The sequence below is a fragment of the Gambusia affinis genome, linkage group LG16 (genome assembly GCF_019740435.1).
Source record: "Gambusia affinis linkage group LG16, SWU_Gaff_1.0, whole genome shotgun sequence".
Classification (NCBI taxonomy): Eukaryota; Metazoa; Chordata; class Actinopteri; order Cyprinodontiformes; family Poeciliidae; genus Gambusia; species Gambusia affinis.
The window spans coordinates 19,906,701-19,920,697 of record NC_057883.1 but is presented as its reverse complement, the minus strand read 5'-3'; the positions used below and the strand labels follow the sequence as shown (position 1 = coordinate 19,920,697).

The 13,997-nt window shown below is 39.6% G+C and overlaps 1 protein-coding gene across 1 annotated transcript; it reads right to left on the bottom strand.

Moving 5' to 3' along the window:
* Positions 1–5,651: 5,651 nt before the first annotated feature.
* si:dkey-87k14.1 (leucine-rich repeat transmembrane protein FLRT2) lies at positions 5,652–13,655 on the bottom strand. Its single transcript, XM_044143484.1, has 2 exons — positions 13,145–13,655; positions 5,652–12,032 (listed from the first exon to the last, which is right to left on the bottom strand). Exon 2 carries the CDS (start codon positions 11,651–11,653, stop codon positions 9,698–9,700), a length of 1,956 nt encoding a protein of 651 aa, XP_043999419.1. The 5' UTR covers positions 11,654–12,032; positions 13,145–13,655; the 3' UTR covers positions 5,652–9,697.
* Between the last annotated feature and the right edge of the window lie 342 nt (positions 13,656–13,997).

Sequence of the window (13,997 nt, the reverse complement as noted above, 5' to 3'; positions counted from 1 at the left end):
ATCTGCAATATGAAAAAGAACCATTTTCAGTTGGAATCCTCATCACCAATCCACTTTCAGTTCACCAGACTCAGATTAGTTAAAAAAAATTTTCAAAAACAATCCTCCAAGCATAGAGCGAAGGACTTAGTGCCTACAAATATAGTCAATTATTTGTATCTTACCTTAAGTAGAATCACCATCATTCAGCAACGTCAAACTTTAAAGCTTGTTAATGTTCATGAATAGTTCTGTAAAATAGCAGAACTCAAAAAGATTTTGAAATAGTGGCATGACTTAACAATAAATTCAATATGTAAAATATGTGTTTTCCTCTATATCTCCACAATTTCTAACTACCTTGTGTCAAAATGTCACATAAATCCCATAAAATACATTGATGTTAGTAGTTAGAAGGAGATTGGTAAAGATTTAACGTGAAACTGTTACTTTTTTAACCAAAATTGGATCCAACTGTGAGGCTGTGTGTTTGAGAACAGAAATCTAAAAAAAATAAAATAAACAAAGGCCCAGAGAACCATCTGTGTAACAGACCATGTTGTCAATAATATTTGGCAACATTGAAGCCAGAGTGATTTGGAAAGTGCAATTCTGGCGTGCAATTGCAAACTTTCTTGTGTCACATCACAATCAACAAGTTCCAAAGCAGCAACAAAACGTATTAAGTTCTGAAAGTCCAGCCAAACGTTTTATTGTTCATTTTAAGTTTTAGAATAAAGGAAAAATGTGACTGCAAGTTGTCAATTAAGGAGTTTTTTGTTGCTTTTATTTTTAGTGCCACTATAACAGTTTCATTGAGCTGAAAGCAGTGTTGTAAATCTTCATTTATGGTACAGAAACTCAAATTAAAGGAACTAGTTGCTTTAGTTAGTTTCATTTTGTCTTTAAGCACTTTATACCCTTCTATATCAGTCAGTCAGGGTTTGACTTCATCAGACTTCTGAAAAGTTTGGAACATATCATGGCCCTAACCTTCCAATGCTACAGAATGTTCATGTACTTAAAAAGGTTACCCTCAGCAAGAAAACAAGGATTTATAGGAAACCAATTAGCAATAATCAGGGCTCTAAATGACATATAATGACTGAAAAGCCGATGGGTGTCTTGTCTGCTTGTCGATAGGCTAAAAAAGTCGGGATCTCTCCTAGGCATCAGTGTTTCATCATTTCTTCATCAGTGTCAGAGTGTTGCTGAGCCTGAGTGAGGCGGCTGAATGGATTAACATCAAAGCTGCTGCAGGAATCCTCTCCCAGGGTGAGGTTAATGCCAAATGCTCTTCTAATGAATCAGAAAATATGCCACGGATCTATCAAGGCTGTCTTTCTGGATATGAGTGTGAACCCAAGAGGCGGGTTTGCTGTATTGGGAATCAATGGGTATTCACAGGGCCCGTCAGCTTTGACGTGCGCGGATTCAGTGAGTATATTCAAACGCACATCTGAGTTTCACCTGTCAGTTTGTTATTAGCAGAGGGTTAAGTGCCTGGACAGGAATAAAACCACCTGAGTTTTGTGATTCAGAACAGGCAGTTTCTCCAGCACCTTTCATCAGCAGTCACCCTCCCACCACATGTGTGTGTCTATCAACATTTATTCAGTGCTACAGTCAAACCGTTCTCATGGTAATGTCCCTATATTTAAATGGGAGACATATAGGACCAGCATTGCTCCATGGAAATGACACATTCTTACAAAAATGTAAGTCTATTTTGATATTAGTGATGGAATAAAGCATAAACATTTTTAGAAGCCTGCTTTTCTCTTTAAGAAATACTTTTTACTGTAATTTCCACATGGCGTACATACTAGGTCTCCATCTTTACTGTTTTTTTAACAAACAGCTATTTTCAGTCTAGATTTCCAAATATTCTTTAAGATATTACAATTAGTAACATAAAATACTGCTATAGTTAGGTTTATTAAAAGTCATCCATCGGTTTTTATACTTATCTGCTCTTAGCAGGATCATTGGGACTGGCATATGTCTTCAGAGAGGCGGGTTACACCTTGGACATGTTGCCAGTCCATCGCAGGGCAACACAGAATAGAAAGCAATGCACACAAACTTCTACCAAATGGCAATTTTGTAGCAACCAGTTCACTGAACACGTTTCTTTTTGGTTTGTGGGAAAAACTCCACACTACTCCATTCAGCAACTAATTCAAAGCCCCTCCACAGAGATGTCATCTTAATTCTTGGAAGCTTTTTAATAATCCACGATCCCATTCTTTTAAGGCACATATGTCAGAGTCATATGTGCGGTCCGCAGGAAATTTACGAAGGCTTGGGCCGGTCCGCTGCACTAGACCAAATGCGTCATTTAAAAAAATCTCAATGAACATTCGATCAGTCCGGCCCTCGGCTTGTAGCTAAATTTTTTATTTGGCCCTCCGTCCATTTGACTTTGACACCCCTGTTTTAAGGGGTTTGCCCCCTAGTTTGACTCCTCCATGGTTTATTGCCATCAGTTCACAGGTCAGATGACCAGTGATTCTGATCTTGTTGTAATAAAACCACTAGTTTGACACCAGAGGAGTTGGAACTCTGCCAGACGAGATCCGTTTTCAAATGCAAGGCAGAAAAAGTTGGATTATATTGGTTCGGTGGTAAATAAGAATCTTTTCCTTTTTATCGGTGATGAAACGGCTCTGAGGTACACTGTGTCTAATGCACTGTAGAGGATCAATATGCTGCTGAGATTGTGACACATTGTGTGAATCAGAGAGGCCGTGTCTCAAACTCAACATGATATGTAAAAACATACAGGATGAACTGAGCTTTAGACAACATAAATGGAGAATAGGCAAAAACTAAAAACAGTTTCTTCATGTTTATGGTTTTATGAACAGTAGTAGTTTAAATTTCACTGATTGAATGACTTGATCTCCACTTTTTAACATGTTATGAGTAAGAAATATGTACTTAAATACGTTTATATTGATAGAATGTAGTGCTTATGTGCTAATTCATTCTCACTGTTCTGGAGGTTCAGTGGAAATGAATAAATAATGTTGCTGCATTGCAAATGAGGAATTATACACAACACTACTGGAGTGCAAACATTTTCTCCAAGTTTGATGAAACGATTGCCCTGTTTGCCTCAAAGTAAACTGTAATAAAACCAAATAACCCCCTGCTCTGTGATCTATTAATCATTTCCAGCATAAATTATTTCTTTATATCTTTGCCTTAACAGTAAATCAATGCAAAATGTTACAGGGATGGGGCTAGGGTGACATTTTACTGCTGATTTCCCTGTGCACGCATTTTCACCTCTCTGACCGAGCCACAGAGAGAGGCAGTCTATCTCAGGTGAAGTGTCGTTTAGTTTGGTGCCCATTTTTCATAATCCACTGCACTTCCACAGATCGATACATTTGGGTGTGTGAAATGGGACTGGAGGCTGTTTGTGGGTCTTTAATGCAATTTAATGCAAGCTGACCACAGTAATGACCAGGAGCAATCGAAAACAAACATTCCTGGGAATCAGAGCCCTTTAATCTGCCCACTGTGTAATGGAGAGTTAAAGGCACTTCTATTTGTTTAAAACCACAAAAATAAAAACTACGCAGACCGAATCAATCCCTTTAGAGAAGAGAATCGATCCAACCATGCAACTGCATTTGGCATTTCTAATGTTGGCTGGATTACCCTATAATAAAATGTTAGTCACTGGAATTTGAGCAAAACTTATTAAGTTGCTCTGTGAGCTTTTTTTAAATCAATAAAACCATGAATATATTCAGGGTATCAAGGTCCTATTGGGATGCTTTTATCTTTATCTGATTGTACTGGAAGTTTGCTCAGTAAGACCACAATCCTGAAGATTATAAAATCAGAAAAAGTTATACACATACTGAATGGTGCCATTTGATTAGACTATGCTGGATTATTAATCTTTCTTTAAAACAGATCAAACAGCTTTAATGTTAAATAAATATTTGCCTATGGACTAGTTGAAATTTATATAATTGTCTCTGGTGTTAATACAACACTGAATGTTATAGGATATAATTAAATACTGCACAATTAGCACCACTCCCTTTGCAGCTGTTTCTGCTCAGGTGGTAATTACAGACTGTATGGAAGGTGAATCCATCATGCAGCTGCAGAATGGGAAGTGGGATGGAACTGGTACCTGGGAAGATCCCCTCCTTTCAGAGCGAAGGTACACATGTCACATGGTTTTGGAATAGCCACACTGTATGAGGATTTTTTTTTGTATGGTTTACTTTAAGCCTCAGAATGTGTCAGGTTGCCTTAATAGGCTCTACTGTTGGGAAACTGTGACATTTGTACCGCTAACATCCTGGCCAACAGCAGAAAATGAGCACCTGGCCTTGTGTCCTTTCAAAACATATTAAATTCAATCAATATGTCAAAATTAAGCCATTCTCTGAGGGTGCCAGCAATAATTTGGGTTATTTAGCATGTCATAAGAGAAAAAATGGGGATCATTTTTCAACGTCATATTTTCACAATATTTTCTTTAATTCCTTTCATTCAGGCATAGCATGTTACTTTTTGAGATCTTCTGATCTTCTCCATTAAGTTATTTGTTGTTACAGATATGACAGTGATTGATTTTAGGTGTAACTTGTTAAATATATTCTAACTAGAATTAATTGCAGTTAATTTGTGATTCTTTTCACAAAAGTTGGTTATTTTCCTGAATCAAGAAAGATTCTTATATTATCTTTGCCAGATATAAAAGGTTGATGATCTCAGACATTTGCAGAAAAAAATACTTCTTCACAGAACAACACAAACGTCTGCTCTGGTAGTTTGATGGAATAACTGTTTTCTGGTCCTTCATGGTCAGCACTGCCTTATATTTGCCTTAACCAGCCTCATTGAGTTCCGATAATTAGCAGGCGGCTCATTTGTGCTGCTGTGCATTAATAAGGAGCAGTCAGTGTCTTAACCCAGCAGATCTAAAGCTTTATCACAGTTTGTGCAGATCAGCTTTTTAATTTTGTAACTTTCTCCTCAGTTGTCTGCCATGTTAGTCTACATCAGTTCTCATAATGGCAGGTGGTTGTTGTGAACTGTTGAATGACAAAGACATTTGTGATAAGTTGTTTCTCTTCTTCAGTATGTTTTTTTCCAGTCTCAGAGTTGGGTGGATCTGCTCCCATGTTCTTACTTTCAGAGAATATGTTTCTTTCTTTAATTTTTGTTACTGTGCAAAGTAGGATATCATATTAGTTTCCTGACGTCTGCGCCACTATACCTTTCTAGAAAGATAATCGGAGCTGTGAATTGGATCTGGCAGTTTTCAGAGCCGTCAGTTTGCACGTACTGACAGTTGAATATCTGTGTTACCTTCATTTTCAACATTGATTTTCTTTTCTAATGCTTGAATTGTCATTGATTCCCATAATCACATATGTTTAACAGATTATTGGTATGTTCGGTTGTCTAACAAAGTAAGTATAATAGGTATGTATGTATAATACCTATAAAAAGTACCAACCCCTCAGTAGGTTTTACACTTTCTATTGCTATTACAAATAAATCATGATCAACAAAATTGGTCTTTTTTGGGAAAAAAAAAAACCTTTTAATGTCAAAGTATCAACTGATTTATACAATATGACAAAAATATGAAACATAAAATGAGTGATTGCATATGTATTCATCCCCTTTAAGTCAATATTTAGTTTATGCACCTGTATCTGCAATCACAGCATGAAGCCTATCTGGCTGCAGCTTTACTAATTCGTGAAACTCTGTCAGGTTGCATGAAAATTGGCTGTGAACAGGCTCAATCTGTAGTTTATCTTCTACCTTTACAAGTCTTCCAGGGCTTAATGCCTGTCATCTCCACAACATGATGGTTCCATCACCATGGTTCACAGTGGGAGCGGTGTGTTTGTAGTCATGTGCAATGTTTGGTATCCTGATGGCCAAAAAGCTCAATTCGGGACACATCAGACCAAATAACTTTCTCCCACTTGACCAAGGACTCTCCAGTTGAGCTCCGATATATGTCTTCTTTAACAGTGGCTTTCTCATAACTACTCTGCCAAAGAGCTTTGACGGGTGAAGAACTTGGGCAGCAGTTGTTCAGTTCAGAGTCTCTCCCATCTCAATAGCTGAAACTTGTAGCTCCTTCAACATAGACAGAGGCTTCCTAGTGTCCTCTCTCCATAATGTCCTTTTTGCACTGTCACTCATTTGTGAGGCCTTCCTGATCTAGAATAGATTTATATTATATTCCCTCCATAACTCCAAGGGGATCTTCAGTGCCTTAAAGTTTTTGTTGTATTCATTCCTTGACTTACGCTGTTCATAGATCTTTAATTTGATTTTCTTGGAGTGTTATTTGCAATTTTACAGAACAGCCAGTGAATGGACCTTCCAAAACCAGGTGTTTTTATACTACAATCACTGGATACACACTCACTGGACTCAGGTGATTTCTTTTCCACTCATTGTGAGACTCATAGTACCAGTTAGCTGGACCTCTGTTGAATTAGGCCATTAACTTTAAAGGGGGAGAATATTAATGCAATCACTTACTTTATCTTTCCTATTTTCATTAAATTTTCAATATTTTATAGAAATTAAATCTTTGTCATTAAAAGGCTTTTTGTCATTTGGTTTGATAAATAAGACAAATTTTGCTGATCATGATTGGTTTGTAAAATCAAGAGAAAGGGTAAATAAACCAAGGTCTGTGAATACTTTTTGTTGTGGGAATTTGTTTGGTCTTTTAAAATGCCTCTGTAATGCCCTGTGATGGTTTGGCAACCTCTCCAGCGTGTGCCCCGCTTCTCGCTTAATGGTTGCTGCAGACTGGCACTACCCCTTAACAATCCTTCAATTAAAATGGTGTTTTCTGTTGGAGTGGACTCTTGTGTATCACACACTGAGATAATTAAAACCAAATGCAACACAGTTTGTATAAATTATAGATCAGGTAATCATATTTTTTTAAACCGGAGGGAGGATTCAGGATTCCCCCTGCTGACCTAAAGAAGACTCATCGATTACAACTGGAAGCCGTTTAAGGACAAACGCACAATAAAAATATGGACTTGTTAATAAAAAGCTGTTGCCAACTTTTAGGGTTGCAAATAAAAAAAAATAAAAAAATTCCAGTCAGCATTGCTGCTGGACCTGATGTTGTTTAGCCTGAATATTTTCATCAGATTTTCCCTCAGAGGTTTTACTGAGGTTTTACTGAGGACCCTGGTGCAATGAACTAGGCTGTTCACAGCTTTTTATCTAACTCATACGCTCATGTTTTTGTGAAGTACTGAAATCTATTGCGTATGCACTCTACTATTTAATAGGTTTCTTGTGTTTGTGTGACTTTTAAGGGAGGACTTCAGTTAGAGTAGGCCCATTTTTCATCACTCCTTTGTAAAAGCATTACACTACAATGCTTTCAGTTGTTTTAAGATTTTTAAAATATACTTTGTAACGTATCCACAGCAAAATGTGTATGATTTAGTAATACAGTTCCAGAAGTTTATCAGTATCAGGTAAAATACCTATGTGTTAAGCTTATCAGAGGTCTATGAACATTTACTTGTTATATTATATTGTTTTTATATTTTTCTGAAAAAATTCTCACATGGTGACTAGAAAAATCTTTATGATTAAATCTAAAGATTCTGAGATTATTTTTTCATGGGGAAAATAGAAATCTATGGAAAACATAGTAATAGCCATCTCTCAACTAGAAAAAGATTAAATTCTCCCAATGTGGGACATTTTAGTATCTGGATGTTGACAGGATTGAGCAGGAATTAGACGGCGGCATTTAAGGCTGTTGATCTGGTCTGTGTGGTGAAGAAAGCTGATCTGAAAGTTGCTTCTCTGGATTTACTGGTCAGCTATTTCCAACTTCTAAATGTGGCCATCACTAAAAGTCTGCTATTTTGGATACAAATTGATCAAATTTGATTCTTCTGTTGGGTGACCATGAAGGCTTAGAGATAACGTAAGGAGCTGAAACCAAATATGCTCCAGGGCTTTGACAATCTGATAAAGGTGTCTCTATGTATAATCAGATGTCTCTGAAAAGAGGCGATGTCTGGCTTTCCCATCTAGACGTAGCATTTTTGGAAAGGAATATTTAGTTGGTTTGACTGATATAATAGTATTCAACAGATTGAAACTGATGCTTCTGCATTTGAAGCGTTCATTCTGGATGCTAGAGAAAAACAATCTAGGATGGTTATGCTGTTCTATACCCAGTGACATTTCCAGACTCAATTTAGGACCCAAAATATTGGATACACAAAGTCCCTCAGGTGGTTTCTAGACATTTCCAACACAGCCTCAATGGCCTATAAGAATCTCATTTAAATCACTTTTATTCAAGATCTTTTACTTTCAGCCATGACACATATCTCATTCCCTTAGGAGAGGGTTTGAATTTGGATGGAGCAGATCTACCTGTCTGTCTCTTGTTCCACCTTGCTAAACTGTGATTCTTGGGCTCATTTGTTAGAAACAGAATCTCACCATCATTGGGATTCTGTTCTTTCTAAATTCAACCCCAGTAATTGGAAAATAGTTGGAAATTTCTTTCATTCATCTGCCCTTTTAAGAACGCTTCATCTTACAAAGACCTCACCTTAACACCTTTGAAATATGTGAACTGTTCAACTTGTCAAAGGTTGTCTTAATGAACACCTCATCCAAATTTAAAATTACTACATATATGTGCTCATAGACTATAGGTACTGTGGTACTGTTTATGTGCCTCAGAGTTTCACTGCTGTGTTTTATATCTGTGTATTCATGTGTTTGTAATTCAGGATCCTGTGCTAACCCACATTACATACCATCAAATGTTGTTGCTCCTGCTAAGCCAGAGTCTGGAATAAATTCCCATTTGGAGATACGTTTTAATTAAATGTCTCACAAGATAAATAAATAAAGAGAAGCAAAAGTATTATTCACAATATTCCATTAAATTGTATATACAAGGATACATCTTGTGCAAAAACATGGATGTTGAACACATTTTAAGCTGATAACTTCAAGGCACATTAATAAATTCTTCTGCTGAAAAATGGTAAATATTAAACTCAAAGAAAATACTTTTGTTTTAAGGAATTTAACATTCAGAGGTTGTGCTTCTTTGCAGCTCACTTTGTGACACCAACACCAATCACAGCAGGTGCTGATAACAAGACCCACTTTGCTGTGATGATGTATTAAATTGGAGACGCAGGTGAAAGCTCTGCAGCCTGCCACTTTCCGAGTGTTTAATGAGTGTGACCTTTAAATTTCTTTCTAAAGCAGACAGAAAATGGTTTGCATATGGTCCAACACTTCTTGGAGAATTTAATACTCTCACCTGACCTCAGCTGCAACCCCATAGCTCATAGCAGAAAAACTACACCCTCTGGTGGTGAAAATCTGTTATTCTCGTGTCTATCAGGATTCCTTATAAAATTCACAAGCAAAAAGCCTTACACAATAACAGTAAAACAAGTCATCCTCAACTCTTAAGAAAAAAAAAATGTTTCTTTATATGTGTTTGTGCACAGAACTGCAACATCACTACTCCAAAAAACAACAACCTATAAATCCAACAATGTTATGTAAAAGAGATGGTCAAGTCAATTGTATAAATTACATTTTTGAAGACAACTTTTAAATCATTTTAACTTTACAGAGTTCAAAAATGTCTGGACAGTTTTAGGAAACTCCTGATGGTTTTCTAGAACCATCATGAATCACGATCCTGAACATTATTCTTACAGAACACTGTGGTGGTGTTCACTGGGGGGCAGTCTCTGAAGCTGACTCCTCCATTAGGGCTGTAGATTGGCTGAATACGGAAATCTCCCTTGAGGAGCTGCTCATTGTTGAGCGACACTATCTGGAAGCCTGTTTCAGTCATTTCCAGGAGGGAATTATCTTTTTTGGTGCCAGCCTCACAATAATCGTCTTTTCTACGTCCCCGGTTGTACTTCCACTCCGAGCGACTCTTCTTGTGCATGTGCCAGCAGAAGATACTGAGCAGGATCACCAGCACCATAATCACAGCCCCACCTATGAGCCCAGCCAGAAGGAGTGGTGAGCCAGACTCTGGCTGTGTTGCCTGCTCGGGCCCAGAGCGTCTCCTGTTGTTGTTATCTGGGCTGAAAAAGGCTGCAGTTGTCACAGCCTCTGTGCACAGAGTGTCATCCTTGGGCCTGTAATTATTGAACGCATCCAAAGGAATAACGCAAATCCGATATGTGGACTTGGGTTCAAGATTAGTCAGTCGGATCCCTCGATGATCCCCACCCACTATCCTCTCTCTGACCGTGTCTCCGGTCAGACTGGGCTCCATTCTGGCCCAGGTCACCTTGTAGGCAGTGACTGGAAAAGAAGCCAACCAGCGTACATGGATATCCGACCCATTTAAGATTGTGAAAGTAACCTGTAGAGGCTGCTTAGTCCGCAGTCCATCCTCCTTGGTTGTGTAGATGGTGTAGAAGGTGGGCAGTGTGGTTAGGGGGCGTTTTGAGGAGGAAACATGTCGAGTAACCAAAGGGAAGTCTGTTGAAATGGAAATGGTTGAGTTCATAGCAGTGCCAAATGTAGAAGCAGGCTTTGTGCAGTGGACCAGGTCAGCGCTCAGCTCTCTGATCACCATACCTCGGAATTTTTCAGGTTTATGGCACATGAACCCACGCACATTCAACGATGCAGGAAGAGATTTGAGCCATGACACCACCCAACGCATGCCGCAATCACAGAGCCACGGGTTGTTCCGGACAGTGAGCTGCCTGAGACTCCCAAGCCCATCAAAGACTCCTGTCACCAGTGACTGCAGCTGGTTATTAGAAAGATCTAACTTCTCTAGCCTGTGCAGACCTGCCAATGCTTTCACAGGGATCTTGGTTATCTGATTTTCCTGAAAGTTTAACTTAACAAGCATCTCCCCGGGAAGGAGCGGGGGAGGGTAAGTTAATGAGTTTCGTGCTAGAGACAGGTCTCTCAGGGTGACCAGGTCTTGAAAAGTCCCAGGTGAGATCCCTTCATCTGTTAGCAAGTTTCCATCTAACAGCAGGCGTTCCAGCCGGGTGACATTCTGAAATGCTTCCTCTGCAATGACCGCAATCCGATTCTCATCCAGTCTTAGCTCTTTCAGGTCATCTGGGAGACCAATAGGCACACTGCTCAGGTGGTTTTTGGTCAAGAAGAGCATCTTTAGGCTCAAGGCTTCCCTAAATGCCCCTTCTTCCACTCCAACAGTAGAAATGGAGTTATCATCCAAATGCAGCTCCTCCAGTCGAAGAAGCTGAGCCAGAGCTGCCCGAGAGATGGTCTGAATGTTGTTCTCCTGCAGATGGAGAACTCTTACATTTTTTGGCAGGTTAACTGGAAATTCGTCAAGCTGGTTACCATAGAGATACACAGTTTCCACAGAGGCCACATGGTGTAGCTCCAGTGGAAAGCCAGCATTATTGATCTGATTGTTGTGTAGGTAAATGGTCTTGTAGCCCTCACCGATTCCCAGAGGCACTGAGGTCAAGCTCCGCTCGTTGCAGTAAACAAAGGTCCGGTCACAGCGGCACTCTTCGGGACAGTTAGTGGCTCGTGAAAACTGGAGATGAAGGCCTAGCAGTATAGGAATCCACGGTCTTACTAAGGAGGTCCAGTCCTTACTCCATGAACGCCACAGTATCTCCATTTCATATGAATCAATACAGCAACATCAGAGAAAATAACTATAGGATTTAATGAAATAATAAGAATCAGAAATTCCAGCTGAGGAATCATAAGATCTAAGTATTGTGTCCATCCTGGTAATGGAAAAAGTCCTCAGCAATTGGTTGTCCTGAGGTTCCCAAAAAAATGGGAATACACTAATGGATGTTGTTCCTTCACCCACACCCACCCATTTCTGAACTGGTTCATAAAGTCCATCACATTTTTTCCATCGTCTCACAGAGCAGAATTCAGAGTGTGGTGCTGAGGATTGATGAAGTCGCATGCATTCCTGGGGATCATCACGCCATGACCTGATGACAGTTCCTCAACAAAACAGCATTGTGGCTTCACACGCAAACCTGCAGCAGAAACACAGTTTACAAAAAATGTAGGTTTAATTTCTGCTTGTCAAAAAAAGCTTTTATTCTACCAAACTGCATTAAGTTATTGTAAATTGGAGCAAGAGAGCATACAGATAATACAAATATATTCATTCAGAGACATAGGTGTAGCACAGTATTTAAATGGATATAGGGAGAACGCATGAAAAGGAGTTTCTCTTCTTCTCAAGTTGACAGTGAAGCAAAGTATATGCCGAAAACAACTAACCAGCAAAAATACTGCACAGAGCAGCATTCCTCTACTGAGTTCAACCTCAAGATAAGAGCAGCCTGGTTGCTCCAAAGTCAAATTCCTGCTCTGCATTTTTTCTCAGCGAGACTTTGTATTCTTCCCCGTGTCTGATTCATTAAGTCTGGTGGTGCCGGAGGAGAGGAGGACTGTAGGAAGGTGATGAACGCAGCCTGTCAGCACAGATAAGATGAAACAAATTCCTTGCAGAGGGACACAACTAAGATCGATGTGGGCCTCTCACAGAGAGGAAAGGTACTGCTGTGACTACAAGGTCAGAGCATTTAAACAAAGTGTGGAGAGTTTCTTCATCACTGAGTTCAGCGGGAGGGGGAACAATCTGTTATAATTGTCAAAAATCAAGAAAACCCATCATTAAAACCTCCTGCTGGAGCTCTGATGACAGCGTGATTGGGATGCATTCTTTGTGTTTGTTAGTCGGACAGTGAGAAGTGATGAAACGGCAGCAGCCTGTTGACAGATTGCATTGATTTTTGCCAAGGCAGCTCAATAGTTATGTAATGTTCTCAGCTTGGGGTGTTGGGGGGCAAATAAGCCGTCAAGCTGAGGCTGATTATGATGACCGCGGTTCTTAAGCGTGGTTTTCAGCATCAGACTTGAAACATGATAATCCAAGCTGTTTGATGCAGTTCGGAGAAGAAAGTTCGGGATTTATTGGACAGGAGATCGGTTACTATCAGAGAAAAATTCTAAATCCTTTTTGATTAAACAGATACATTTTAAGCCTTATAAAGAGTTTTTTTTTTTTTTTTTTTTTTCCAGAGAACAAAGTTTTCGGTCTAATAAATTCAAAAGACTTCCCAATACTGAATTTTCTCACCTTCAGGAAAGCAGAAAGTCTCCCCTGTTCACGCCGACTCGCTCCGCTTGGCTCCACGCACAGTGCTGCGCACACAGCGAGGATAAACTCCGCATCCTTCCCGCTGCGCTCCGTTGCAGTTTAAATAAATGACATCGCGCTGAGTGTGCATGGTTCTGACCCAAAAACAAACTCCGAGGGACGTATGGACTTTTATAAAACAGGATCTTCCTTTCAGATTCTCATGCACCGAGTCTATTGAGCCTGTGCCCCGCTGCGCCTCTCCGGGGCTTCCGGTGAAGTTCCTCCGCCGGCTTCAGAGGACGAGAGGGGGCCACAAACCCGGGAAGGGGCCAAAGTCAGCAGCTACCAGTCTGACCGCCGCTCCGCCGCCCGCTGCCCGGGATTGGAAGTCCATGATCGGTGTTAACTGTTTGAGGGTGCCTTGTTCGGTTCTGGTCCTGGTTCCTCTTGTTAGAGGTCCGTGAATAAGAGAGTCGGTGTTCTCCCTCCCTCTGCTACACTCCGTCTCTTCGTCTCTCTCTCTGCTCATGTCTCTCCATCCTCATTCCCTATCCCCCTCCCTCCTTCCTTTCCACCCCTCCTCTATGTAGGCTTTTAAACATATAATGTGGAAAAAAAATTAAGTCTACTAAAAATGATCAGCTTATTTTATGTTACTTTTTATAGGTATATATTTGAGTAAAATGAACATTATTATTTTATTCTATGAACTGCTGACAGCATGTCTCTGAAATTCCAAGCAAAAATTTAGTATTTATTTGCAGAAAGTGAGAAACGGTGAAAATAACGAAAAAAGATGCAGATCTTTTAGACGTCAAATAGCTACTGCAAAGAAAACATGGTCATAATC

What these genes read in the sequence shown, in the direction of transcription:
- si:dkey-87k14.1 (XM_044143484.1), bottom strand. Translation starts at nt 11,653, where the DNA reads ATGGAGATACTGTGGCGTTCATGGAGTAAGGACTGGACCTCCTTAGTA.